The sequence below is a fragment of the Callospermophilus lateralis genome, chromosome 1 (genome assembly GCF_048772815.1).
Source record: "Callospermophilus lateralis isolate mCalLat2 chromosome 1, mCalLat2.hap1, whole genome shotgun sequence".
Classification (NCBI taxonomy): Eukaryota; Metazoa; Chordata; class Mammalia; order Rodentia; family Sciuridae; genus Callospermophilus; species Callospermophilus lateralis.
Window position 1 is genome coordinate 199,314,200 of NC_135305.1, and position 26,847 is coordinate 199,341,046.

The 26,847-nt window shown below is 41.2% G+C and overlaps 1 protein-coding gene across 3 annotated transcripts in view; it reads left to right on the plus strand.

Moving 5' to 3' along the window:
* The window catches only part of Stac (SH3 and cysteine rich domain), a 142,315-nt gene extending 130,395 nt beyond the window's left edge, over positions 1-11,920 (plus strand). For 2 of the 3 annotated variants that reach the window (XM_076869016.2, XM_076869027.2), the window contains exon 11: positions 10,192-11,920. In XM_076869016.2, the coding sequence (XP_076725131.1) occupies positions 10,192-10,290 (99 nt within the window). In that variant the 3' untranslated portion in view covers positions 10,291-11,920. The remainder of the gene's footprint in view (positions 1-10,191) is intronic. The other variant, XM_076869036.2, reaches the window with a different exon arrangement.
* Positions 11,921-26,847: the final 14,927 nt, after the last annotated feature.

Genomic DNA, 26,847 nt, shown 5'->3' on the forward strand with positions numbered 1-26,847 from the left:
CTGAGGCCCTGTTTTCATTCTTGGAACCATGGTGAACCTGGAGTACCAACTGTGACCTAGGGACCTCAAAGGCTTCCTTATTATATCCCTGCCCCACCTCTCCTCACCATCACCACCACCACCACCACCACCACCATGAGCTGAGCTGAATCTCAGGACCCTGTGGCACCTGGTGGCCATAGGAGAACACAGAGGGTAAGAAAAGGTGTAGCATAAGTGGCAAAGGAGACAAGGTGGCTGGTGACCTACCAGGAGGAGCAAGACAGGAGGAAGCTTTAATGGAGAATGACAAACCCCCTGGCCCATGTGGCCAAATCAGATCTCTTCCCTGCGGAAAAGTGAGAAGAGACCTAGGAGAGAGAACAGAGCTCTTCAAATATTGCATCACCCTCTTAAATGATGGTTTATAACCAGTGAAGGTCATTAAATTAAATATTAATGACACAGTGATGCAATGGTATTGAAAGTTAATATAAATATTGGGGGAAAAGAGAGGGTTGGGTTGGGTATTTTTCTATTTAAATTACTTTTACATCATTAATTTATAAAAAATAAAATAAAATTTAAAAAGAAGAAAACTAAAAATACCCACTCTTAATCTCTTGAATCTAATAATGTAGAGGAACTCAGGGTTGCTATGGCTTCCTAGGGCTCCACTTTCACAGGTGCAGGCTGGCCCACATGCAACACCCTATCAACACCTCCACACACCACCACATCCCACCTTTGTCAGATCTAATTGCAAGCAGCTGCTATTTATATCAATATATAAACACAAATACCCCCAGAGGCATGTGCTGTCTAATGATGTTAGGAAATGTTGTCACTGAGCTCTATGATTTCGCCCTGGTTCTATACTTTTGCTCGTAAGTGACATTCTTCACTTTTATCAAAATTGCTTATATGGTAGGCCCACTTTAGGACATGCTGCATTTTATAAATTATGCCACCTCTCTTTTACCTGGTTGCTTTGGACATAATGTATTCTTTAAAGAGATCAAAAGCCACGGATGTGCTGGCGTGTTTTCTGCCCAGTGATGTTGATTCTTCCCACAATTAGTGTTTCCCCGACATATCAGCTCTGCACACTCCCCGAAGAGGTAACAGCAGATGCCATCGTCTGCCTCTACAGGCGGTGGCATCTGAGGGACACCTCTTAGTGACAGCCTACGTAGGAACACCCACATCCTTGCACCCCGGCAGATACCACAGACCCCTCTGCCTCTCCTAAAAGTATATGCAGACCTCTCATGGCTGTTCCTTTTATTGGATTGTAATGACCTGTTTTGGGTCTGCCCCTTCCAAGAGAACCTTTTATCTCTAGTCCCGATTTACCAAAAAGAAAAGAACAAATTGATACTCTCTTAGGCTTTCTCTCAATAGTGTCTTAATAATGATGTTATCATCTTTATTAGCCATTATTTAATCATATCATGTATAAATTATATAATATTTATAAGGTTTAGGTACCTGCAACATTTTCTTTGAGCTTGTACTCATGCCTTATGATTTTTTGCAAGTTATTCATCATTTGTTTTATAAAACAGGCAACAAAGGTTCCCCTAGGCAACATACCTTGCAAGGGGAACAAAAATCGGATAAGTGGTCAGGCGGGAATGCAAACACAGGTCTGCAGACTCCAAATCAAGGCTGTCTGCTGAGTCAAGGATTCCAGACCGTGTGGGAAAACTTCTGAACAGTATAGAACCACTTATATGCCTCGGCGGCTCCTGGGGTTGGCACACGGCATAAAGACAAATGTTTGAGGCCCAGAGGACCCCTTGAAAACAAAGTCTTGCTCACGTGGGCTTCCTATTGAGTCATTCTGTATTCTAAGCAATGGAATTATCATCATGAGACTGATGCCCCAATTCTAGTGCCATACACACCCCACAAAGCAAGCAGGCACTTTTCCCAGCTTGATTCCATGCCAACAGTTTCAACTTCTCTTAAGTTTACCCAACTGTATCCTTCCTGTTCCAAAAATTTAGAAAGACTTTTGAGTAAAATAAATTCAGAAAGGATGTTCATCTTTATTGGCAAAAGTTTTAAATATGCTTGCTAGCGTGGATGATTGTTTTTCTCAGCATAACCTTGTGCTTCCCCTTTGGAAATTAAGTATTGTTTTTATGTTATCAAAACATATACAAATCAGTGAAACCAGAAGGCAAATTAAAATTTGCTCAAGTTGATCAATTTCCAGGAGCAGAACATCTGATGGGTGAGTCCTACAGATTCCTTGGCATATTCCCCAAAACTGTTTTTCTGAGAGTGGGCTTCATACCTGAATTCTCCACATACTTCATTTTCATGGTTGAACTGACAATCTGTTGGGCTTTGGCTGGGGCATTGGGAGTTGCGGGGTGGAAGTGCAAGGGAAAAACCAGCCTCTTCAATTAATTAGACATGTTCAAGACACAACCTAACATGTCAGCCTGAACCTGGAATCAAATGGGTCTGCCTATATTGTGTTAGCTTTCTGTTGCTGTGACAAAATGCCTGAGAAAATCAACCTAAAGGAGGAAAGATGCATTTTGGCTCATGATTTCAGAGGTTTCAGTCCACTGTCATTTTGGTTTGATCATTTTGGGTCTTTGGTGAGGCAGAATATCTAAAAGAGGACAAGATATACCCTTGAAAGACATCCCAATGGCCCATTTTCTCCAAGTAAGATCCTATCTTCTAAAGTTTCCACTATTAATGGTATTATCTCAATAATGCCATAATCAAGGGACAATGCCTTCAACCCAAGAGACTTTGGGGTGCATTCCAGATCCTAAATATAACACATATCTTTAGGAAAATGTCATAATCCTCTACAATTTAGCCTGTCAAGTGTCTCTTGAGGTATGGTTTTTGGACAACCTGATAAGACTCACATGGGGATCAGAATCTTTTGTTAAAAATGCAGACTCCTGAACCTCACCCTAGGTCTGCTAAATCAGAATTTCTCCAGTAAAGTCAGAAATTAGTCTCTTTTCCAGACTCCACAGGTGTTCCCATCAAAACTAAAGTTCGGGAATGGCCTTCATTTTCGTCACCTCACTTTGAGTCATACAGTTAGTTGTTCTGTGACAACTAAAGGGACTTTTATGCCTTCAGATAAGGGTCATTTCCATTTAGATATGGGTCAACAAAAGACACTGAAGTCTTGTTACTCTGACACACATTGTCTCTTTTCAACTTTTGTCATTAATGTGGGAACTGATTTGTGAAATAGATCAACCCCTTGAAAGAAAACTGCATTTGTCATCCCAGGGCCTTGGGAGACTGAGGCAGGAGGATTGCAAGTTCAAGGCCAGACTGGGCAACTTGGTGAGATCCTCAGCAACTTAGCAAGACCCTGTCTTAAAAGGACTAAGGATGTAGCTCAGTTTATCAGCACCCTGGTTTCAATCCCCAATACCAAACAATAATAATAATAATAATTATTATTATTATTATTTTAAATCTATTATTAAAAACAAATTTCAAAATTTTCCTCCATGTTAGTGTCCTAAGTTGTTTTAGGTGCATGGTTTCAAAACATACTCATTAATTGGGGAAATATAATATGGTTGAAAATACAGATTGCAGTGTCACACAGGAATGGATCACTTTGTGTTATTTTGACAAAATAACCTCTGAATGTTAACATTCTGATCTTCAAAATCAGCATGGTAGCCTCTTCCCTCTAAATGTGGATGTGAGAGTTAACTGTGGTCACCTGTATAAAGCCTCAGCAGTGTCTGGACACCACATGTGCTTAAAGGTCATTTCCCCCCCACCACCGTCACTCATAGTAAAGCCAAGCAGAGAATTCATCTGCAATGGTTAATGCCATCCAAAAGTACCCATTAAGCACCAAAAAATAGTCATTAGGGTATTTATAACTCTAAAAATATAAAGTGAGAAATGGACACTAACAGGAAAATAGAAGAAATTTGATTCGGAAAATAATGCAATGCATCTTTTTTTATTCAGTCACATTTCTGCCTCTAGGGTCAATGTGTCTCACAGTTACTGTATGATTTCTCACAGAGCTCTTGTTTCCAAATAGAATTACGTCATCCATTTTTTATGAACATAGAGTTTGCATTGACATGAGTATATTTTCCTCATTTTTTAACTTAAAAATACCTTAATTAAATCAACTTGAAATACCATTTCTTTAAATTCAGTCAGTTCTAACATACTTATAGAACTATTTTATTTTATTCTTTGTGATCTATAAATTTTTTTAAGAAAGCCTAGAAAATTTTTAGATCTTAAAACTAAAATTATGGGAAATTTTTTTAAATAATATTTTTAAAAGATAGAAGAAAACAGTGACCACAAGCAATTCAATCATGAAGATAATATTAACATAAACCCCTTGGGCATATTTCATACCCAGCTATCCTTTCAATTCATATTTTAATTTCACATTCTCTTAAAGGTAGTCAATATATGGTCATCAAAACACAAGTTTTAACAGATTTTATAGATTAGTGGAGCACACTATGGCCAAATCTGACCTGCTCTCTTTTCTAAATAAAGTTTTACCAGAATGTACCTGTACTCATTCCTATAGATAATAGACATGTATAAAATATAGACAGTCCTTGGATGCTTTCACTACACTGAGCCAAGTCATTGCAACCATATTGCCTACAAAGCCCAAAATATTTACTGTTTCGTTCTTTACAGAGAAAGTTTGTCAATCCTTCATCTAGATATACAAGAATGTATTTCAGTATGCCCTATTGTTGGAAATTCAGAGTTTTTATACCTTTAAACTTTTATTGATAACTGCAATGATCATATTTAAACTTAAATCCTTCTCCCCACGATATACTTTAGAATTTATAAGAAAACAATATAACTTTTATAAGTTTTCTTTTACATACTGCCAAATTGCCTCTGGAAAGCTTATGCCAATTTACACCCACACCAGCTGTTTCTGAGAATATTCAGGTCAACACATCCTTGCCAGAATTGAACATGACTATTTGATATCTGTCATTTTGATGGATGAATACTATTTTGTTACCCTGCATTTCCTGAATAGAGAGGTTAAAATTTTATTGCATATCTATTTGGCATCTGTGTAATTTCTTTCTTTTTTTTTTAACCTTTTTAAAGTTTTCTCTCTTTTAAGAATATTTACACCTGATCTATATGGCCAATATTTTCCTCAATTTATCATTTGCCTTTTGATCTTAGTGCTTCAACCTTCAGAGGCTTAACGATTCTTTGGTTGGATCATCTCTATTTTACCATATTTCCCTTATAGGTTTATTCTCTTAATCATTTTTCACTTGTTATCTCTCCCCTCCTCCTAAGAGAATGTTTCAAGATAGTTTTCACTTTAATTTTTCAAAGTTACAGTACAATCTTCCGTTGCTTCTAGATTTAATAAGGTCCTTACTGCCTTGTAGTCTTCTCAGTCTGCCCCCTCCATTGGATACAGCATATTTCTTTGCATTTCATTAGATCATCTCTTCACCTTAAGAAATTCTTCCCTCATCTCATGGAGGACAAGTCTTTCTTCAACCCCCTGCATCAAAGAATGAGTTGTCTTTTAGGACATAAGTGCTTATTTTCTGCAATATTTTTGGTGCTTTCATCTTATGATAGAATAACCGCTCTGCAAATCTTCCCATTTCCTAACGCATAAAACTTTTGTTTTCCTATGTGGCAAAAAGAAGTCTGTAGATGTGTTTAAGTTAAGGACCTTGTGATGGAGAGATTATCCTGGATCATCTGGGTGAGCTCCATATCATCACAAAGGTTCGTACAAGAGAAGATGAGAAGGCAAGAGGAGATGTGACAGTGGAAGCCAGGGAGAGAGGTGAAGATGGCCGTGAAGACGGAGGACGCATCTGTGAGTCAGGGAATGCAGGGAGACTCCAGAAGCTGAGCAAGACGTGAAAACGCATTCCCTGAGACCCTTTAAGGGTGGAATATGGCTCCGCTGACACCTTGATTTGGGAACTTCTGACTTCTAGAACTGCAAGAGAAAAGCTTTCTTGTTTGTTTGTTAAAGCCACTCAGTCTGTGACAGTTCATTATAGCAGTAATAGAAAACCAACCCCTGGTTCATGTGCAAGGCCCTCTGCAGATGTGATTCAGGTTGTGGGCCCTGAGATGGGGAGCTAGCCTAGACTGTCTAGGTAAGCCAGATCTGATCACTTGATCCCTTATAAACCTAGAAGTGTGCCAGGTTGAGGCAGGGAGATGCAACAGAAAAGAGCAAAGGAGAAGGGAAACACAGGGGTAAGTGAGAGGGACAACTGAACACATCATTACTGGATTTAAAGGTGGAGGAAGGGGCCACAAGCCAGGGCATGCAGGCTGTGCCTAGAAGCTGAGGCTGGATGGCCACTGGTTGAAGCCTGAAAGGAAACACACCTCATTCCTACAACCATAAGGAAATGAGCTCAGCAACAATTGAAATGAGCCTGGAATTGAATCCTTCCCTAGAGAAATAGGAAACAGAAGGATAGGGCCCTCTTGACTCCTTGATTTTGGCCCTGTGGAGCGCAGAGCAGCAAAACCAGCCAAACTCACTGAAATCATACCTAAAGCACTAATGTAACAACATTATTTATTTATTTAATGTGACTACGTTTATGGTAACGAGTTATGACACTAATTGCAAATGAATCCATATCTTAGGTTGCAAAACTCAAACTGATTCACTCTCAGTGGGGTCTACTACAGGGTGATTTGTGAGTTAGTAATTCAGTGGCTTGATCACATGGTCAGGGATCTAAATTCTTCAACCCTTTTGTTCTGTCATTCTTGAGATGTTAGCCACCTCTGCCACAGGTCTCAAAGGGCTGCAGCCACTCCGTGAATCCCTTTCAGACAAGGAAAAAGATTTTCTTCTTAAGGCACCTTTTTTTTTAGAGGACTATTTAGTAGATAGTCCACCCTATTTCTCTAGTTTCACTAGAACAAACCAGTGATCGATGCAGAACTAAATTTTCACAGCTGAAAAGATGTGTGGATTAGTCTGAGTCTAGTTTAGTGTCCATCACAATGAAAAATCACAGTAGAGACATGAGTGTTATTAAAATAATAATAATAATAATAAAGACTTGGAGATCAAGATTGAGCATTAACTGTTAAAAGTTTAACTCCAAAACAGGGACCTCCAATCAAGGGAAGAGTCTATGCTCTGGGAAACAAGATTTAGAAAGAAATGGGGTCGTTGAAAGACAGAAGACCATGAAGTGTCTCTGTTCCATATTAGGAAAGCAACATCTCAGATGCATAGTGAGCGGCACGGCATAGCTGAGCTTCAGGGTAGGCAAGCACTGGGCTGCCTGGAGATGGTGTACCATGCAGTGGGGATGCCTCTGCTCTGTACATGCAGTACCTATCTTGGAACTGAGGTATCCAGCTCACCGCTGCTGCATACTTGATGCACCCATGTTGGGTCTGCACTGCCTGCTGACCAGGTCAGGATTTAGCAGTATGGGAAGAAAATTTGTCTTAGCCTTAGGAAATCTTCTGGCTAGAGAGAAAAAGGGAAGATGAGGAAAGAACAGGAAGCAAGAGAAGAAAAGAGGGGCAGGAATGGGAGAGAAGGTGAAAAAAAAAAAGAAATGTTTTAAATAAATTTGACATCTTCTTTCTCCACTTAAAACCTTTTAACGCCATACTGGTTGATACCAACTGTCATGTTTGCCCTTTGCCCATGATGCAGAGATGCAGAGCCCTGAGTTTTATTCTGCTCTCCACCTAGATCTTACATGACTCTGGCAATCCTAACTGAATTGACTGAAGTGGTCTCCTTCTTTTGTGTCAGTGATTATTTCAGTAGTTGGCTTGCAACCCAGTTCCAGTCGATGAGATAGATCAGAAGATGATCTAAGGAACTAGGCAGAGCCTAGCATGGCTTGCATTTTCCTGCACATTTGAGGTCCTGACAGCATTTCTGGCTTCCTCTGACACCTCTCATCCCTTCTATCTCTCAGTTATGGCTACATTGAACTTTTTCAATTACTCCAAAGTTCTAAAGTCTCTTGATACTAGAATTTATTCATATTTGTATTCTCATTTTCTTCCTTTCCACAATACCTGGGCCCCCTCCCCTCTCTCTGATTAAATGTTACTTCTTTAAGAAAGTCTTTCTTATCACCTAGGCTACATCAGGTTGACATGTGTTTTCCCATCAGCGCCCTTTCCTACATGAATCCATTCAAAAAATGTTAATTGCTTTTTTTATTGTCGGTTTGTAAGCCTTCTCCACAGTGATAATCAGTGAACAAAGCCGACCTGGCCTTTGCACTCATTACCGGTGAGGGTTCTCAGTGAATGTCTGTATTCCCAGCTGGACCCAAGATGTACAATCATACCCAATATTTAAATTGAACAGATTTTCAATAAGCACATAGAACAGCCTGCACAAGTGGGCAGACGTTCCAGTTCTCATTGCTGCTGACTGGCCAGCTCCTTAGGATGGTGGGATTTGGGCACACTTTGGTAAGAAAAAAAGACCTCCTCTTTGGCAGGAGACATTAAAGGTAAATGCTTCTCTTGAAGCATGTTTTGTGGATTCTTTCAGGTCATATGCTCTCTGCCCATCACAGGGGTCTCTCCCCTGCTGTGTTTCTGGCACAGGCCATGACAGGTCTCAGCTTTTTGAACTTCTTTGGGGAGTTTACTGACCCAAATGGGCTCTGGCATGATCCAACATGACCCCTGGGCTATTTTTCTCACGCATAACCCACATCTGGTCTTGGTGAAACAGCTATTTTCTGCCCTTACCAATTAGCTCCCCAAATTGTCTGAACCTTTTTCCCATGAAGTTTCTTACGCAGCAGATTTCCAAAACAACATGACTTAGATACCAGTCCATTGTGTGTCCTAAGCCCCAGAGTTCACAAATCAAGCTCTTTAAGTTTCCCATTCAAGCCCCTTGTTCTTTGTGACAAGAACAGCCCACTCTGGCTGTTGAACCCCTGCCCGCATCCCTTTCACTAAATGGGTTCACCCATGTCCCAGTTGCTGTATTGGCTGCTAACCACTCTTCTACCTTCTCCAATGAGGCCCCACTTGGAGGATGGGCCTCTCATGTCCCACATCAGCCCGTGGCCAATGACTTACTGACATGTGGCCCAAAAGGCCAGACCCCCCTATTTCAAAGTGAGATCACACTGTGGTGCCACGCATGCTCCAGAGCCCATGTGAGGTGAGGCCAGAATCATCCCCCGCTGAGTCTACATCCTTGCCTCACTCATTCCCTCCTCCCATCCTGCTGCCCTCTCAGCCTATCTCCTAAGAATACCCTCTCAGTAAGTCACTGCACAAGGTTCTCTATCTTCAGCTCTGTTTCTTGGGAATCCAACCTAAGACAGAGCTCCCCACCCACAGAAGCAGGTCAGGTGGGAGCCATTCACAACACACTGACAGCTCTCTTCAAAAACCTCTTCTAGTTTACACCTGGCAATATCCACCTCTATGTGCCCTTCAGGAGCCGCAAGTAGTGAGTGTCAAAGGTGCCCAAGTGGGTTTTTGCCACCAACTTGTTAAGTCAAACACAGATGCCTTATTTTGGAATACAGGAGATATGACTGTCTATTTGCCTGGAGATAGAAATGAAATATTTGTCTTTGACTTCCTGCTATTATATGAGGCACCTATAAAATTCCAGGCACATGATAGGAACCTTCTGAATGACAGCTATCATTTCGGTTCCTTAAAATAATGTCTTAAAAACTTGCACACCACTTGCCAGCCTCTGTAATTAGTATTTTATTTTCTCACTCTGTCACAGTATAGTTAAGCCCCATTTTATTGATCCTCATTCATAAAACTGAAGCCCAGAAAATATTCACTGTCCCGCCCTAGGTCCAAAGCCAGATTTTCACCTAACTTTGGTGCGTATGTGTGGAAACTGGGCTAATGGTCTTTATTATTTTTTTAAATTTTTATTTGTTCTTTTTAGTTGTATAAGACATTAGAATCTATTTTGATATCATTATACAAACATGGGATATATCTTACTCTAATGAGGATCCCAGTCTTGTGGATGTACATGATGTTGAGATACACTGTTTACATTTTTTTTTTCCTCACACTCCCACCATCACCCGGCCTGAGCCCTTCTTGCTCCTGGTTTGGTGTTCCCGTGACCTCAGGCAGCAGTGACGTAAGTTGCAGGTTCTTGCTTCTTTCCTGTTGACACTAGTCTTTTGTTTCTTCTTCCTGGGACCTCAGATCTGTGTGACTTCAGAAGAAGAACAAGACGGCTTTATCAGAGTGCTCAGTGGAAAGAAGAGAGGCCTTGTCCCCCTCGATGTCCTGGAAAATGTCTGATTGCTGACCCCTCCTCCTTGTGCAGCAGGCCAGCTCTGCTGCAGTGCCATCTGCTCATCTCACTGTGTCCACCCAGAGGAGCTGTCGCACTGACCTGGCCCCCCGGAAACAGGGAGACAAGACTGGAGGATCTGAGACTGTGGAGCAGCAGCCACACGGCAGAGGGCCGATCACAAAGCGCATCCAGGCTGCTAGAGGTGGGGATGAGGCTGAGATTTGGCAGCATACCTGGGGGGCAGCAGGGCCTGAGGCCACAGCTGCCCCAGGACTCGGCTCCTTCCCTGCCCGTGTGGTGTAAGTCAACCGGCTGGAGGGTGCTCCAGTCTATGATGTGGCCCCAGCGCGAGGTTCAGTTCTGTGTAACTCCAGCGCGGAGGTTCAGTTCTGTGTAACCTCCAGTGCAGAGGTTCAGTTCTGAGTGTTGTTCTGGTTCCAGACCTTTGTCCCCAGTACTAACCAATCAGCATCATCACACTTCAGACTCCAAGCAGTCAGTCTCTCTGTGGAGACTCCAGCTCCCAGCGATCCAGGCCCTGTTCATTCTGCAGTTGTGCCATAGGGATTATTCCTTCTCCTCAATCCTCCCCGCAGTCAGATGTGAGGGCTGAATTGACCTGGCACCAAGGGCAGAGATCTGAGGGCTGCTTACAGACAGTCCTGGCTGCTCTGGTTACCAACAGAGGTGACAGGGCCAGATCTGAGGCACAGACAGAAGCAGCCAGGAGCATTGGGGGTAAGGGGGACAAAAATCCCTTATTTATTGAGGATGACACAGTCCTTTCAGTTATGAAGTCCTTTCCCAAAGGATAGGGAGCTGGGAGAGAGAATGTGGAGAAAAGCATCCATTTTCATTTTACATCCTCTGTATTGGGGACAGCGTTTTCCCCTTATTGCCATCCTGTAGGAATCTATTTTGGAGGTGGAGCTCATCTTGCAGGGAGGGGAACCAATAACAGCATATTAGAAGAAATTGGAATGCATTTTTTCTTAGGTCAGTATATCATACCCCAGCAGGCATACAATAGAAAGGAATCCTTAATGCTTCATCCCTCTGAAAGCAGAGGAATTTGGGGCCTATTTAGCATCATCAAGGGGAGTCCAGAATCTCTATTACTCTGTACTTGTACTAATGTTTACAAGAATACAATATACTGTGATGCCTTCCTCCTCAAGCCTCCTCCTAGCATTCACACTTGCATCCTAGAAGTCATTCACACGGTTAAACTTCAATTCACAATGACCTGGGAATCGATGTCAGTTTGGTTTATTTTGTTACAGAGCAATAAAATCATTAGAATAATTGGTTTTTAAAAGACTTAAGTGGATGCATCCTGTGCATGTAAGCATTATTTCTCAAACCAAAGCATCATTAGTCTCCATTTATTTCTTTTGCTACTGCTCAGCATGAAGTTGGGAGCTGAGATGGGGTGGCTGCTGGTTTCACAGTAGTTTGGATGCCTTACTCTCATTTTAAAGCCAGCATCCAGAGTTTCCTCCCTTTCTGAAACAACAGGCAAACCCAGGTGGATAGAGTCAAGATGGATTCTTTGAAAGCCCACACAACTGCCTTTCTGTAACAGTGAATGCCGAGCATCAATGCTCTTTGCCTCTAATCAAATTTTCCATATAATAAAGACAACACCGTGGCTGGAAGGAGCAATAGAAAACATGTGTCCTGATCTCTTCTTTCTGAGCCATATCCAGGGAATTATCTTTTAGTACAATAGTGTCCAATTTGCATTTTTAAAGCATGAGTTTGCCTTTTCAAGTTGAATGGAAGGAGACTGTAGTATCCAGCCTCCAAGACGGTTCCCCATGATACCTACCTCCTGATGTTCTTCCTTTTGTGTAGCCTCTTCCCAGATTGAATCAGGGCTGGTCTCAGGTGGCCAGTGAAATACAGTATAGGTGATACTACATGACTTCAGTGTGAGGTCAAAAACAGTCTTTGCAACTTCTGCCTTGATCTTCTGGAACATTCGCTGTGAAAATCCTGAGACCCCATGTAAGTTTACCTACCCTGAGGCCATATGCAAGAGAGACCCAGAGAAGACACACACCTTCCAACAGCTGAGGTCCCAGACATCATATGGTAACTATGAATCATCTTTGCTGAACCCTGCACACACTACAGAGTTATGAGCAAGATAAATAGGGAGGATATTTTTTTTTTTTAGTCACCAAGTTTTAGAGTTATTTTTTAAACAGAGACAGTGGAATGAATCTGACACAACTTTCCTCTGTGCATATATGAATACACCACAGTGAATCTCAACATGATGTACATCCCCATGCCTGGGATTATAATTAGAATAAAATATATGCCATGTTTGTGTAAATATGTGAAAATAGACTCTACTCTCATGTATAAGTAAGAAGAACAAATAAATTTAAAAAAAAAAAAGTGACTAGAACAGGACTTTGTCGTTTGAGTCAAAGACACAATGAGACCCCAAATCTTTGCAATCATCGAGTACTGGCAAGCAGTCACCTCTCTGAATGCAAGATGTCTAGTGTTCCCTAAAGATGGCCATGGATGGTTCTCACACATACAGATTTTAGCCATCAGAATTCCCCTATGCATCTCCAGAAATGACAAGAACAAAGATAGTTATGACCTACCAGAGCCTTAAGATTTCCAAGACTCAAAAAGAGGCTAGGGCTGGGGATGTGGCTCAAGCGGTAACACGCTCACCTGGCATGCACGGGGCACTGGGTTCGATCCTCAGCACCACACAAAAATAGAATAAAGATGTTGTGTCCACCGAAAACTAGAAAATAAATATTAAAAAAATTCTCTCTCTCTCTCTCTCTCTTTCTCTCTCTCTCTCTCTCTCTCTCTCTCTCTCTCTCTCTCTCTTAAAAAAAAAAGAAAAAGAAAAAGTGGCTAGAATGGAGATGAGGTGAGGACCCCAAGAGTAACCACTGATAAGAGGACAGGGAAGAAGGGAAAAGAATTTAAAGAAAAAAAAAGTGGGTCTGGGAATACTAGGTAGAGTGTGAAGGAAGATACTTGTGCTTCCTCTTCTCCTACCCCTGCCACCAGCCAAGGGATGTCACATACCTAATTGTACCAGGGAAGCTATGCCCTACATTGACCACTAATGCTGAAGGACTTACTTCTATCTTGGAAAATTTGAAATGAAAATTGATTGAATATTCCTCAGGGCTCCAAAAAGTTCAGAATAGAACTTCCTTCACCCCATCACTAGCAGGTTATCTGTGGCACCCTAATGTGGGCAGTAGGACTGCAAAGGAAGCCCATATGGCTACCAGTAGTGTTGACCTCACAGAGTATTCTTCCTTCCCAACTATACACCAAATGCCTGCATGCCCACATCCCCCACTCCCAGAAGAATTCAAAATCTGGGTTACATATTTAAAGCTACAAGTAGAATAATAAATGATACATGCTAAGAGCTTACTTGAGTTAATACTATTTGTTATTAAAGGGAAAACTTTTGATGGGAAGATCACACATGCAGATAGTCTGGTTAAAAAAAAAAAAAGAAAGAAAAAGAAAAAGAAAATTACCCCTGATGTCCAAAAACTGGTTCAAGTGTCTAGCTGCTTCAAAGAGAAGAGACACAGGAAGGAAATCTTCTGGCCTGCCTCTAACTACAGTGCCTCCAGGCAGGTTTAGGCAAAAAAAAAAAAAAAAAAAAAAAAATCTGTAAACTGCATGCTCCAACAGAAACTTTTATTTAAGTTACCTGACTTCTTTACTCAGAACTTCTCAGAGTATTTCATTTGCTAATTCTCATGATGAATATTCCAAAAAGTGGATTTAGAACTATGGAGAACTGCTCAGCCCCTTCTAGAACAAAGTTCCAGGAAATATAGTTGGGAAAGCTCTGCAGTAGAGAGTTCTCCTATTATATAGAATCGTAATAATCTCAAGGCTCCTAATATCCTCTCTTTTCCTACATTTCACTGGGATACTTACGAAGTACTGAAAAGTACAAATGTACACGATCATATTGATAATTAAGCCTGAAAGAAAATCTGCTCTGGAACCTGAGATTATAAGGGAGTAGGAGAAAGTGGGAATCTATATATTCCAGGGTTAGAAAACGTGGGAAGAAGAGTAATTTTGCTGTGGTCTGAAAGCTTTAGCACATGCTGACAGACAAGCAGGGACGAGGCTGGTATAGATCTGGGAATAAAAGTTCAGCATTCCCCAAAATAGCATCCCCAGGAAACTCAGTGAGCAGGTGTGCTTCACAAATTTATCACAAAACAAAGACCCTTAAAAATAACTTGGATAGAAAATCAAACTAGTAAATGACACCTTCTAACCATCACTGAGATTTTTCTCAGTTGCCATTCTGTTGTGTTTTGTTCAACACCTGGTGTTTTTGACCCTTGGAATGTATTCTTTCTTAGCTTCCAATATGGCATTTTAAATAGTCTTCAATCTTTTTTGTGGGTAATACAAACTTCTAATCTATCTTGAAAGTTTAATAAGATAATGGCTATTTATTTTAATAGTTCCCTTTTAAAATTGAAAGACTGGTAGAGTTTTTTATCATCTTGTCAAATTTAAATAGCTGTTGAACACCTTCCATGTCTTCATGGAAATTTGGATGTACTGAAGCCTTTAAAATGCAGCCTGGAAAAGTAAAAGACCTATTTTCAAGAGCAATGGTGGTTGTGATTAGAATCATTCCATTCGCATCACTTACTCAGGCTCTGGGGTTACTCTCCTAATTCCATCTTTTTCTATACATGGGAGAAAGTTTTCTTCCTTCTACAGCTTCTCAAAACCTATGTACTTATTTTATTAACCCTTATTTTCATTGAAGTAAAAAAAAAATCATCTGAGGTTACGCATCTTCCTCTGAGTTTAGCTTTAACCACATTGAGTAGCTATTTTTTATTTGCATTCATTTCTAAATGCTCTGTAATTACACTTTTGATTTTTCTCTTTAGCTTTTTATTTCATGTATGTGCACATAAATAAGTCATTCGTTGTACATTGTGGCCAGAAACTATGGTCTGTATGGTTTCCACTTTGAGGAATTAATTGGCATTTTAATTTGTGCTATAATATAAAACTAATATCTATAAATGTTCAATGGATGTTGGAGGAAAAGTCATATCTATAGTGTGTGTGTGTGTGTGTGTGTGTGTGTGTGTGTGTATATATATATTAAATTCTTAAAATATTCGGGTTATCTATAAACTTCTTATTTGCTTCTGTTCATGTACTCTATCAAAGACAAAGAAGTCAAGACCAAGCAACAGTATGGCTGAAATGAAAGACACTTTGCAAGGACCTGCAATCAATTCCTCCTTGTCAGCCTTGGAGGAAAGAAATGACAACCAGTGCTCTCCACCACAGCCACACCTTCTAATTTTGGACCAAATTCCTTAGATCATGTCCTAAGTATATATTCTCTTGGACTTCCTGGAGCATATTATAAAGGAACCATTTTTAAGTGAAGAGGTTCCAAAGATATTCTTAGAAAACTTTAATGTTGAATATAGAGAATTTGAGTCAGAGTATTTTGACAGAAAAATTACAATAGAATTACAATAAAATCCAAAATCACTTTTGAAAAGCTGATAAGTCTTTCTGTTCTAAGAAACTTGGAGCCTTTCCTAATTATAAGATATTGTATTTCTTTCCTTTCCTTCATGTTAGGTGGGTAAGAAATGAAATACTGAGATGAACCTTCTATTGGAAGCACCCGGCCAAAGAGCACATTTCTAAAATAGGTGTGGGCAACCTTACCCTAATAAGAACACTTGCAAAAGAGAGAGAGAGAGAGAGAGAGAGAGAGAGAGAGAAATGAGTTACAGTAGATGGGGTAGAGAGAGATGATGGGAGGGGAGGGGAGGGGAGGGGAGGGGAAGGGGAATAGGAAGGGGATAGGAAAGGCAGCAGAATACAACAGACACTAGTATGGCAGTATGTATAAACGTGGCTGTATAACCAATGTGATCCTGCAATCTGTACATGTGGGAATAATAAGAATTCATACCCCATTTGAATCAAATGTATGATATATGATATGTCAAGATCATTGTAATGTTTTGAGCAACCAGTAAAAAAAAAAAAAAGAAAAAGAAAAAAGAAAAAAAGAACACTTGCTGCATGGTAGGAATCCACTTGTTCCTGACCACAGTACTGAGATCTAAGTCTTACTGGCCCCATTTTACACATGAAGAAACTGAGAGCCAGAAAGATAAGATAACTTGCCCCAGATCATATCCCTGATAGAAGGTAGAACCAGATTTTGAAACTATAACAAGTATGATGCCTTACTATATAGACCACTGTCATTATTGTTATGATGGGAGCAATGGTTTCAAAACACTAGAATTATAGATGATTGGCGTAAAAAACATGCAGTGATATATAAATGGTACCAGAAGAGTTTCCATTATACTTGTGAGTTTCCTGTGATCGATGAAAAGCACCCTCTGCCCTACATACTTAGAAATGATGTAACCATACACTGAGGAAAACTCCATTGTTCAGAGTAGGACTTATATTCAACAATCTCAAAAAAGTCCCATAAGCCCAGGATGATAATTTATGAACTGATATTGATAGTCACCATGTTGATTGGCAAACTTGATTGGAAATGATAAACTTACTCTTTCTGAGGACAACTGCATGGAATGTCCTTTGTAATGGGAAAAGCAATCCACGGGAATTAGAGGTTGTTTGATAGTATGGTACTGACACAGCCTGAGAGAGCCAATGCCCAGTGGGAATGACCTTACCAGTGGGATTAACCACATTGGATAGCTGTTGGACAAGACTCCTCCTTATCCAGGGCCTAAATGACCAGTGTTCACTTTTGCACCGATGACCTCCCCTCATCTATACTTCCATAGCTGAATAGCCACCCTGTTCTTTACTTTCAAGTAAGTCTGGCCCTAGCCAAGAAGTGTCTCTTTTCAAAGTGAGTTTCAGGATCTCTGATTTGATCCATTCTGTGCTAATTGTACAGTTTAACTTTCAAAGGAAAGTACGTTCTCATTTCCAAGTCCTGAAAGATCAGGGTTCCAGTGAACACCAACTGAAATAAGGGTGAAAAATCATAGAATGAGCTGAGGTGAAGTACTCATGCCTAAGAATCTCTAAATCTGAACTTGGGAAATCATGTGGTGAAGCTACTGACTTCAAGATGTGAATTTTTCCTTGGTCATTAGAAGGTGCTATGGTTTGAATGTGTCCCCCCAAGTTCATGTGTGGGTAACTTGATCTCTAAACCAGCGGTATTGGAGGCGGGGCTTAATGCAAGGTGTCTGGGGGTTCCACCCTCATGAAGGGAATAATGCCATTACTGTAGAGATTTTACAACAGTCATCTATAAATCTAATATCTTGAAACCATTGCTCCCATCATAACAATAATTGCAGGGGTTTATACAGTAAAGCACGCGCTTCCCCTCTCCCTTGTCCTCTGCATCCCCTCCTCCATTCCAGCACAGTACAGCAAGAAGGTCCTCCCCAGAAACTGGTACATTGATACTGAGCCTCTAGAACTATGAGCCAAAAACTTCTGTTCATTATTAATGATCCAGACTGTGATATTTTGTTTATAGCAGCACAAAATGAACTAAGACATAATAGATGTTATTTTTTGCAGTGAAATCAACAAAGATTTGTTGGAATTCACTAGAAAAGATCATAATCATACAAGTCATCATAATGCATGATTCATGCTAAAATAGAGAAAGTAGCATGAACCAAAGTAGCGTGTTGAAACTTTGCTGGTTCCACTTGGAACGGGGTTTATAAACATGCAAAATCCTCATGCTAGAAATGTTCTCAAGTTCCAAAAAGGCTATTTCAGATTGAAAGTGGTAAGGCAGCTTCTCAGTTCTGTCTATTTTAATTTCCCAACATGTGAAGCACTTTAGTCTCACTAGAATTTATAGATGATAATGAAAGAGTATTTTGTGGAGATAAGGTAGAGTTCAATTTTTGTGAAGACAAGGCAATTTTTAAAACTTTGCAGTATAAAACAGTGCTTACTCCCATTGGAGTGTCAAGTATTTGAGCAATATTAACAATATGAATAAAAGATGGGATGGGGGATGGCGGATCTGGGAAGGAAGAAGAGACAGGATTGGATAAGTGTCTCGTGTGGGGATAGAAGGAAGAGATTTTTCACTGATTCATGCTGCATCTCAAGCCAATGAAAGTTTAGGCTCAGATTTCAACTCAAGAGAAAGAAGACCCATTCAGGTCTTCCCACATCAATTCTGATGTTTAGGAACTCAGAAAAAAAAAATCATAGACTAATAAAGGCTAGAACATCATAAAAATAGAAACAAATGTGCTAGCTATTAGAGAAATGCAAATCAAAACTGCTCTAAGATTTCGTCTCACTCCAGTCAGAATGGCAGCTATTATGAATACAAACAACAATAAGTGTTGGTGAAGATGTGGAGAAAAAGATACACTCATACACTGCTGATGGGACTACAAATTGATGCAGCCTATATGGAAAGTAGTATGGAGATTTCTTGGAAAATTGGGCATGGAACCACAGTTTGACCCAGCTATCTCTTTCCTCAGTCTATACCCAAAGGACTTAAAAACAGCATACAACAGAGACACAACCAGAGATATGAAAAATTGTGCTCTATATATGTAATAAGAATTATAATGCATTCCACAGTCATATATAAATTTTAAAAATTAATTAAAAATAGCTGGTAAAAAAATATATAGAAACAGACACACAAGCTTCTTTACAATCAGGAGGAAAAAAGGTTCCAAAAAAAATCAGACATCCATTGGTGTGGGTCAGATTTCCATCATGTTCATGGCAGACCGTACAAGAGCCTTCCCTTTCAATTAAAGGGACAAGAGAGTTAAAAGCTGAAATACTCTTGAAGTCATGTGATAATAAAACTCAATGCGGTGAAGCAATACAAGGCCGATCTTGTCGAGCCAGTGCTGGAAATAAATCTGTGGGTTTGCAGGACCCGAAAATGTTTCTTGTATTTAACAGGACAATCAACCTTCTAAGGAGCATCGCATACCCTGTTGGAAAGATGAGTGGGACAAAGAGGGGCCAAAGTCTCAGCCAGAGGGACAGAAGCAGAAAGCAGAGCTGGGCTCAGAGGAGGTTTCAGACAGTACAGGCAGCACCAGGCTCTAAAGAATCATTAGCAACATAGCAAGACTGAGCCAACTATTTCTCAGAATGCTCAGGGAGAAAGCTGTGTCTGCTGAAGGAAGAAACATTTTCAGAGGGCTTGGCTTGAAGTGTGAAACTGAAGCCACAAAAGATTGCCACTTACTTCTAGGAAGGGTGGGTCCTGCTACCTGCAGGGCTTTGGTTTTGCCAAAGAGCCCACAAGCTGGACCATGGCTAAGTATCCTGAAACTCTTGAAGAAAGTCCCTGTGTGTCCCAGCCCAGTGGGACCCATTTAGGACTTCTGGTCTCCAAAATAGTAAGATAACTTAAGTAGTATCTTTATACCCCTAAGTTTGTGGTAATCTGTCCCAACATCAATGGGAAACATAGAACATCACACTGCCACTTGGGATGGTGGAGAACTAATCAGAGAGATGTGACCAAACCCCATTCTTGGGCCTTAAGAATATTGCCAAAGAGGAATTGGCTCTACAAAAAAACAGATTAGGAACAGAGAAAGAACTCCCAAGACCCTAAAAGAGTCAACTGAACAGAATAGGAAAAAATCCAATAGCATGGTAATGGTGTGTAACCAGTGTGGTGACCCACACCAATGGATGTCTGATTTTTTTTGAAATCTTTTTTCCTCCTGATTGTAAAGAAGCTTGTGTGTCTGTTTCTATATTTTTTACCAGATATTTTTAAATTAATTTTTAAATCAATTAAGCTCGCCTCTCAATCTGGCCAGTATCCAAATGCAACTGTCCCTGCCACCTAGTTGCCTACACTAAGGATGTTGGCTGCAGCCCATGGCCAGTCCGAAGGCAAACAGTTCCAGGATGTGTGTGCATGTGTGTGTCTCTCTCTGAAACCCTTTCTTCCCCCACCATTCCCATCACCAGCAGCACCCGGAGACTTTACCAACCCCAGAAACAATCCAGCCTCCTTAAGAAAATTGTAACTTTCTCATCTCTTGTAAATTTCATACCCCCCCCCAAAAAAAAAAACAGATGAAAACTATTTTTTTCTCTCCTTCCAATTTCTATTTCCCTCCCAGGGGAAGGATGAATTTTGGCTTCGTGAAATAAGGGACAGCAAAAAGTGAAGTCACAGATAGGCTTTTGTTAAATGCTAAGGAGACCATTAGATAATGAGCCTCCCTAGCCTCGGCTGCAGTTTGTTCATCAACTACACTCTCTGTTTCAAGACAGAGCAATCATTCTGCAGCAGTGAGTAACTGATAGAGCAGGGGAGAAAGGGGACACTAATCAAGAAAGGTCTGTGAGAAACAAGGAGACTATGACATGCTCAAGGCAATGAAGGTCGGAAGAAACCCAAGAAGCGGTTTATGGAATATGGTGAAATATGGGTGAAGTCAATAGGCTACAGGGGTTCTCATTGGGGTTGGCATTGGGAGAGCTGAAACAGAAGTGAAGATGCTCTGAGGAACAAGAAAGGGAGCACGCTAGAAATGGGGGAGGTCAGGAGGGAATGGCTGAGTCTGTAGCCATATAGGGCAGCACAGTGAGGTCAGCCAGCCTGCTTGGCAGCATCCCGCTGGCACCGTGTGCTCACAGCTCCTCCACCATTGCACAGCCTTTTTAGGTGGTAGTTCTTCTTCAGAGACAACCTGAAAGCCAGAGAAGTCATTCCAAAGTCTCATTTTCATCCTGCTGCCTCTCTGCTCAAAACCCTCCAATGGATCCCCCAGGGCTACAGAAGAAGCCCGGCTCCTTCAGTGGAGTCTTCATTGGAGACCCCAGAAGAGCTCAGGTCCCCAAAGCCCTGATCATGACCACTCAATTGCATCTATCACTTCCTGGTTGACTGTTGTTAACTTTAAAATGTTAACAGTGAATAAACACTAAACTTCTTGAGGGCAGAATGCTAGGCTTGACTGCCTTGGCCAAGGAAAAAAATTCAAAGTACCATAAAGTCTTGGAATCCCCAGCTGTGCCAGGAACAGGGTAATCCCAGTTGCTTGGGAGGCCAAGGCAGGAGGATCGTGAGTTCAAAGCCAGCCTCAGCAATATCGAGGGACTAAGCAACTCAGTGAGACCCTGTCTCTAAATAAAATACAAAATAGGGATGGGGAGGTGGTTCAGTGGTTGAAGGCCCCTGAGTGCAATCCCTGGTACAAAAAAAAAATTCCCCAGTTTCTTCTGCCATTACCAGCACACCCTCCCACCTCAGGGCATGTCCAGGTCACACCAGGACCTCTGCAATAAATAGCAGGTTAAGTGGGTCCACAAAACCTACCCTGATAGAGATCAAATTCAAGACCTATAGTAGAGGTGGGCTTATGTCCCTGTTCCTCAGTAGCAACTGTGGCCCCAGTCACAAGGTGAGGATATGATACTGCAGATTCATTGCCACTTCTGGAATACAAATTCAAAAGCACTTGCTGACCAGGCTGCTCCACAAGACCTCTCTGTGCATCTGCCACCGCCAACCTCTATTGATTTTAGAGACAAATCAGGTCAGGAAGGGTCAATGAGGAAAAAAAGAAAGAAATTGTTCACATTTTATCATTTTTTAAGGCTCAAATTTATGAGCATTGTTAAAAGCAAAGTGTATCAAGTAAGTCTGGGTCTGAGTAAGACTGGTGTTAATGCCCAGGAAGAACTGTAAACTCTCCACCGAGGTGTTCCCACAAATTGCAAGGTAGCCATTAAGGAGGCTCAGACTATGTGGGTTCCAGCCTGGCTCAATCCATTTCCTCAGCCATAAAACATTTCAAATTCTGCTCATTCTAGACCCCCATATGCTTCCCTGTTCTATGCCTTTGCAAGCTGTTTATGAGCTGCACTACCTCAGGCTGGGGGCAAAACTCGGCCTTCTCATGGCTGTTTATAATAAATCCACTCCCATAAATCATGAACTGAGTTTAGTAGACTTGGCCTGGTGATGTCAGCAAAGAAGTTCAAGCCATCGGCTTTCCACCAGCTCACTGCCTGCTTTCTAGCTGCTCCTCTCCGCTTTCTCCCTTCTTGCCCTAGGAACTCCAAATGCCTCTCATTCTTTTAAGTAGAGCAAAGTTTCTTTCCAGCTCCTTCCTTCACTTCAGACAGCCCCACAAACCAAAGTTTGTGCTCAGCAGGACTAGGAGTCTGCCTTTTGACAAGACCTAGTCTCTGTAGAAGAACTTAGAAGGCAACCCAAATGACAAATTAAACAAAGACCACGTGTAGGTACTCAAAGGAGGCTGCATTCAGACAATGAATTGGAAGAACTCCAGGGATTTCTGCCCTTGCCTGGGTACCGGCAGCCCTGGAGGACACCCCACCATCCTCAGCCTACCAGCACCCCCATTCTCCATACCCTCTCCACACGTGCATGGTGGCCAGAAAACTGGAACCCCCTGCTCCCTGCTCCAAAACCTTTTAACACTTTTCTCTAAAGTTTCACTGTTTTAACCCTCAGCTAACTGTTGGTGTGGGTGCAATGCTGCACACCCAATTATTCATTAATGTTTTCATTTCATGCTGAACATAAAATGACTTTTATTAGATTTCTGAGTGTCCAGCAAATAGCTTTTGGAAAGTCACTTTTTCAACATGTAACAGGCCAGAAACAATGAGGGACTCTTGGTGATTATTCATTCTTGGAAAAATAGGAGTTATAGCCCCAACCAGGAAGAAGAAATGGAATGACCTCAAACTCCATGATTTTACTGCACAAGTGGGTGGGGTTTTTTTTGGTTTTATTTGTTTTGTTTTGTTATTTGGGTTTTTTGTTTGTTTGTTTTTAATAATGCCTCTGGTTTTTCTTAAACATATGTATTATTCAAGGGAACTTCCTTGCACTGAGTGCATTTGACCTTGAATTCTCATGAATGCAGCTGTTATTGGTTTTCTTCTTACACAATCTTTCTTCCGAGGAGGATAATCTGTTTCATAAGTACACAACAGCAGTGACAGTATTGCTTGTGATTATGTAAGTCTAGAGATACTGAGACTCCAAGTGTATACTCCAAAATACAACATCAGTAAATTATATAGTCCTTAAAGGCTCATTCTATCTTTATTTTACTTGCATTGCCACCTCATCACACGCACAAAAAGAACATCAATAGCAAAAGCTAAGTAGTATAGCTATTGGCCTACATACAATGCAATGATGAGTGTTTGATAATATAGTGAGAAGAGCGTGGATTTTATTTTAATATGATTCAAATTCTGATTTTGTTCCTGGCTAGTTTGTAGCCTTAAGCAAAATACTTAGCCTTTCAGAGCCTCAGAGACAATAGTACCTACCTGGAAGGATTATTGACAGGATTACAGGAAATATTTCTGTGAAAGGACCTAGTGGAGTGTTTTGCACACAGATGGCTCAAAAGGTGTACTATTGTTCCCCCCAAAGTGGTATCATCCTATTAGAAAGGTATTGACTGCCCTATTATCACCTTTTGACCAAAAGATTCTACCCTTTTATAGGGTAAATATTTTCAGAATATATTTGTTCAGTATGTGACTAGTTAATAGTTAATAAGCCAGCATAGTATATGCTGAACCTCTCTGATTCTCCACTTAACTTGTCTAGATACAAGTACACAAGCAGAGGGAACCAACGACTGGCCCATGCCTCTGTCAAGAGCTAGGGGCAAAATTCTTTATGCTTATATGGTCCCTATGTTTGAAACGCTCAAAGCATTTTTCCAGAGATTAAATCAGGGCTTTCATATAACCCTGCTTAATAAATGTCAGATCTTCTATGTGAAAACTCAGAATATCCTTTTGAGGAAGGTGGCTGACAACCTTATCTTCCGTACAAATAAACTGAGGCATGGAGGGGATAAATCAGAGGACTAGCTGCAGACTCTTCATTCCTTATGTGTGCGCTGTCATTTATATATGAAGACCAGAGTTTCATGGGAGCCCCCGTGTCAACAGAGCTCCCCAGAGACATGGCGGTGGTTTCTTGGAAACAGCATCCCGCTGCCATTCTCCTAACATGGCTGGGAAAGTTCAGGCGTTGGGGAGGGAGGGTGCTGAGGCAGAGGTTGCCTTAACTGGGTAAGGAGTCGGAGTCAGTGAGGTCCGCACAAGCAGACACACCAGAACTCACCCAAGGCACACAGTTATGGCGCCCATCATGGGAAACTCAAAGTCTCCATGTGGGGTTCAGTTCCTGTGGCCACTGTAAGCCTCTGCTCAGAAAGACAGAAGCCACTTAAGAGGGGGCTGGGAAAAGGCCTCTGTGCACAGGGAGAATAGAGAGCTCTGATCAGCATCTGAGAGAGAAGATGGGTCCAGCCTGCTGGCTCCGGATAGCATCAGCAACTATGAGAGGAAGAAGCTGAGAGAATCCCACCTCACAGAACCCACCTTCACCCCTACACACACCTCCAGTGGACACTTGGGGTCCATCACCTCTCTTCCTTCCTGTTTCTGGTTTTCTCAGACTAGAGACTCTCTTTCTTTTTGTGATTCAAAAATATATTTTTGTTAACATTTATTATCACTTTAAATACATTATGGTGGCTTGGTAGGCTAAAAGATGGTAAAGCTAGAACTGTATCTCCCAGATTGCTTCCCTGGATGATTCCAGGTCTCCACAGGCCGCAAATCTTGCAGGAGATTTAAAAAGTGGAAACAAAGTAGCCCCCCATACTTCCTATGCTCTAAAGGACAGTGGGAGGCACCAGACACCACAGTACTTACTCACATCGTCACTGACAGGTGCTCTCCTTCCCACTCTGTAGGCTCCTTCAGCTTCTCCACATGCACATGGTGAAGGGTGCCAGCTTTTCCTGTGTGTCAGCCACTGCACTGGGCTCCAGTTCATCTTCCTGGATTCTGCTTCACTTTGAATTGCCTCATCGAACCCTCAACAACAGTCCTAGAAGGGAGGCATTATCACCATCCCTGTTCCACGGGTGAACAACATGAAAAGCAAAGAGGTTGTCCTCTGCCAATGAGCTGGTCTGTGGTGCTGCTAGAATTGGAACTCAGGCAGTCAGATTCCAGAGCCTGAGTTTCAACTCTCTGCTCATTTCTGCTCTAATACCATGCAGTCTGGCTCCTGTTCACATCACTTTTTTTTTTTTTTCCGTAAGAAAAGAGTTTCTCAACATTTTTTAAACTTTTCTTCAGAAAGCCTTTTTCTATCCTCCTTCTGGACTTTTCTAAAGCTGGAAGTATTTATCTGTTTCATTTCTTTGACTACCCAACACTTTCTCTTCCATGTCTTGGTTTCCTTGACTAGCTTCTCGGCTTCCATTTGTCTGACACACACATGTGTACACACACACACACAAAATCACACATGCACACCCTCAAACATAGTCTGGCCATGCCACTATGGCCGTGAAACATATGCTCTCCTCTTTTGACCATCAGCCAGTCCATCAGCCTCTTTTGCTGACCTACACATTCTTCCACTGGGAGCTGCCAGGGTCTCACCTCTGCTACCCTCAAAGGGTAAAACGGAAGCAATCAAATGTGAAGCAAGAGAAGGACACAGTCCAGATGGGAAGAGACAGAACATGCAAGGAAAGAGGAGAAGCTGAGAAAACCATCCAAAGCAAATTCACCAGAGAAGCAGGGAGAGAGCACAGTAAAATCTCCCAAAACAGAAATAAATTTCCCTCAGGGAAAAAAAATACCCAGGATGTTTTTATAGATTTTATAAAGAGAAAGGGTCAGGTCATAAACTAGAGAGATAAGGGAGGAAAAGAAATGTATTTCTCAGAGAAGAGAAAGCAAAAGGACCCCAGCAGGATTATTGATGGAGTCAACTAGGCAGGAAGAACAGTTTCAATATGAAGCTGATTAATGGATATAAGACTGAGAAAAGCTTACTGCTCCTAAAACCAGGATCTGGATCTAGGAATAGCCAAAAGCCCAAGGATGGATCTTCTGTCAAGACCTACAGACTCAAGAGAAATGGTCCCCTACCAAGGAATTAAGTTCTTTGAAACTTTGCTAATTCAAAGAAGCATAAATTAGTACAGTATAAATGATCTCAACAACACATGGTTTCTCCCCCTGCAGGGAAGAGAGTAAGGGATGAGCAGCCCAGAAATCTGCCTTTTATTAGAAAAGCTCTTGGGAATGAGAAACTGCAATTTTCCAAGAATGAGCTAGGCCCTTGTGTCTATTTTTCCACATACTTGCTAGCATAAGAACTGTAAACCCAAGAAGTAAAACAATAAAATTCAAACCAGATCTAGAAATAAAATTTGCCTTTTTGAACTCAGTAGATTCAGTAAACTTCTTCAGAGGAAAACTTTGCTGACATGCAACTTATGAAAGCATACCCCCCAAAGAGAAAAGAATGAGAAAAAACTAAAATGAAGTGGAACTTAAACCATGAACCCAGTGGTCTTGAGCTCAGGAATTTTATTTCTGAATCTCATAAATGGAAAAATACTAAACACAGAAATGGGTTTTTGCCCAAAATTATTTAACTAAGTGCTACTTATAATAGCATAAAATTTGAAACA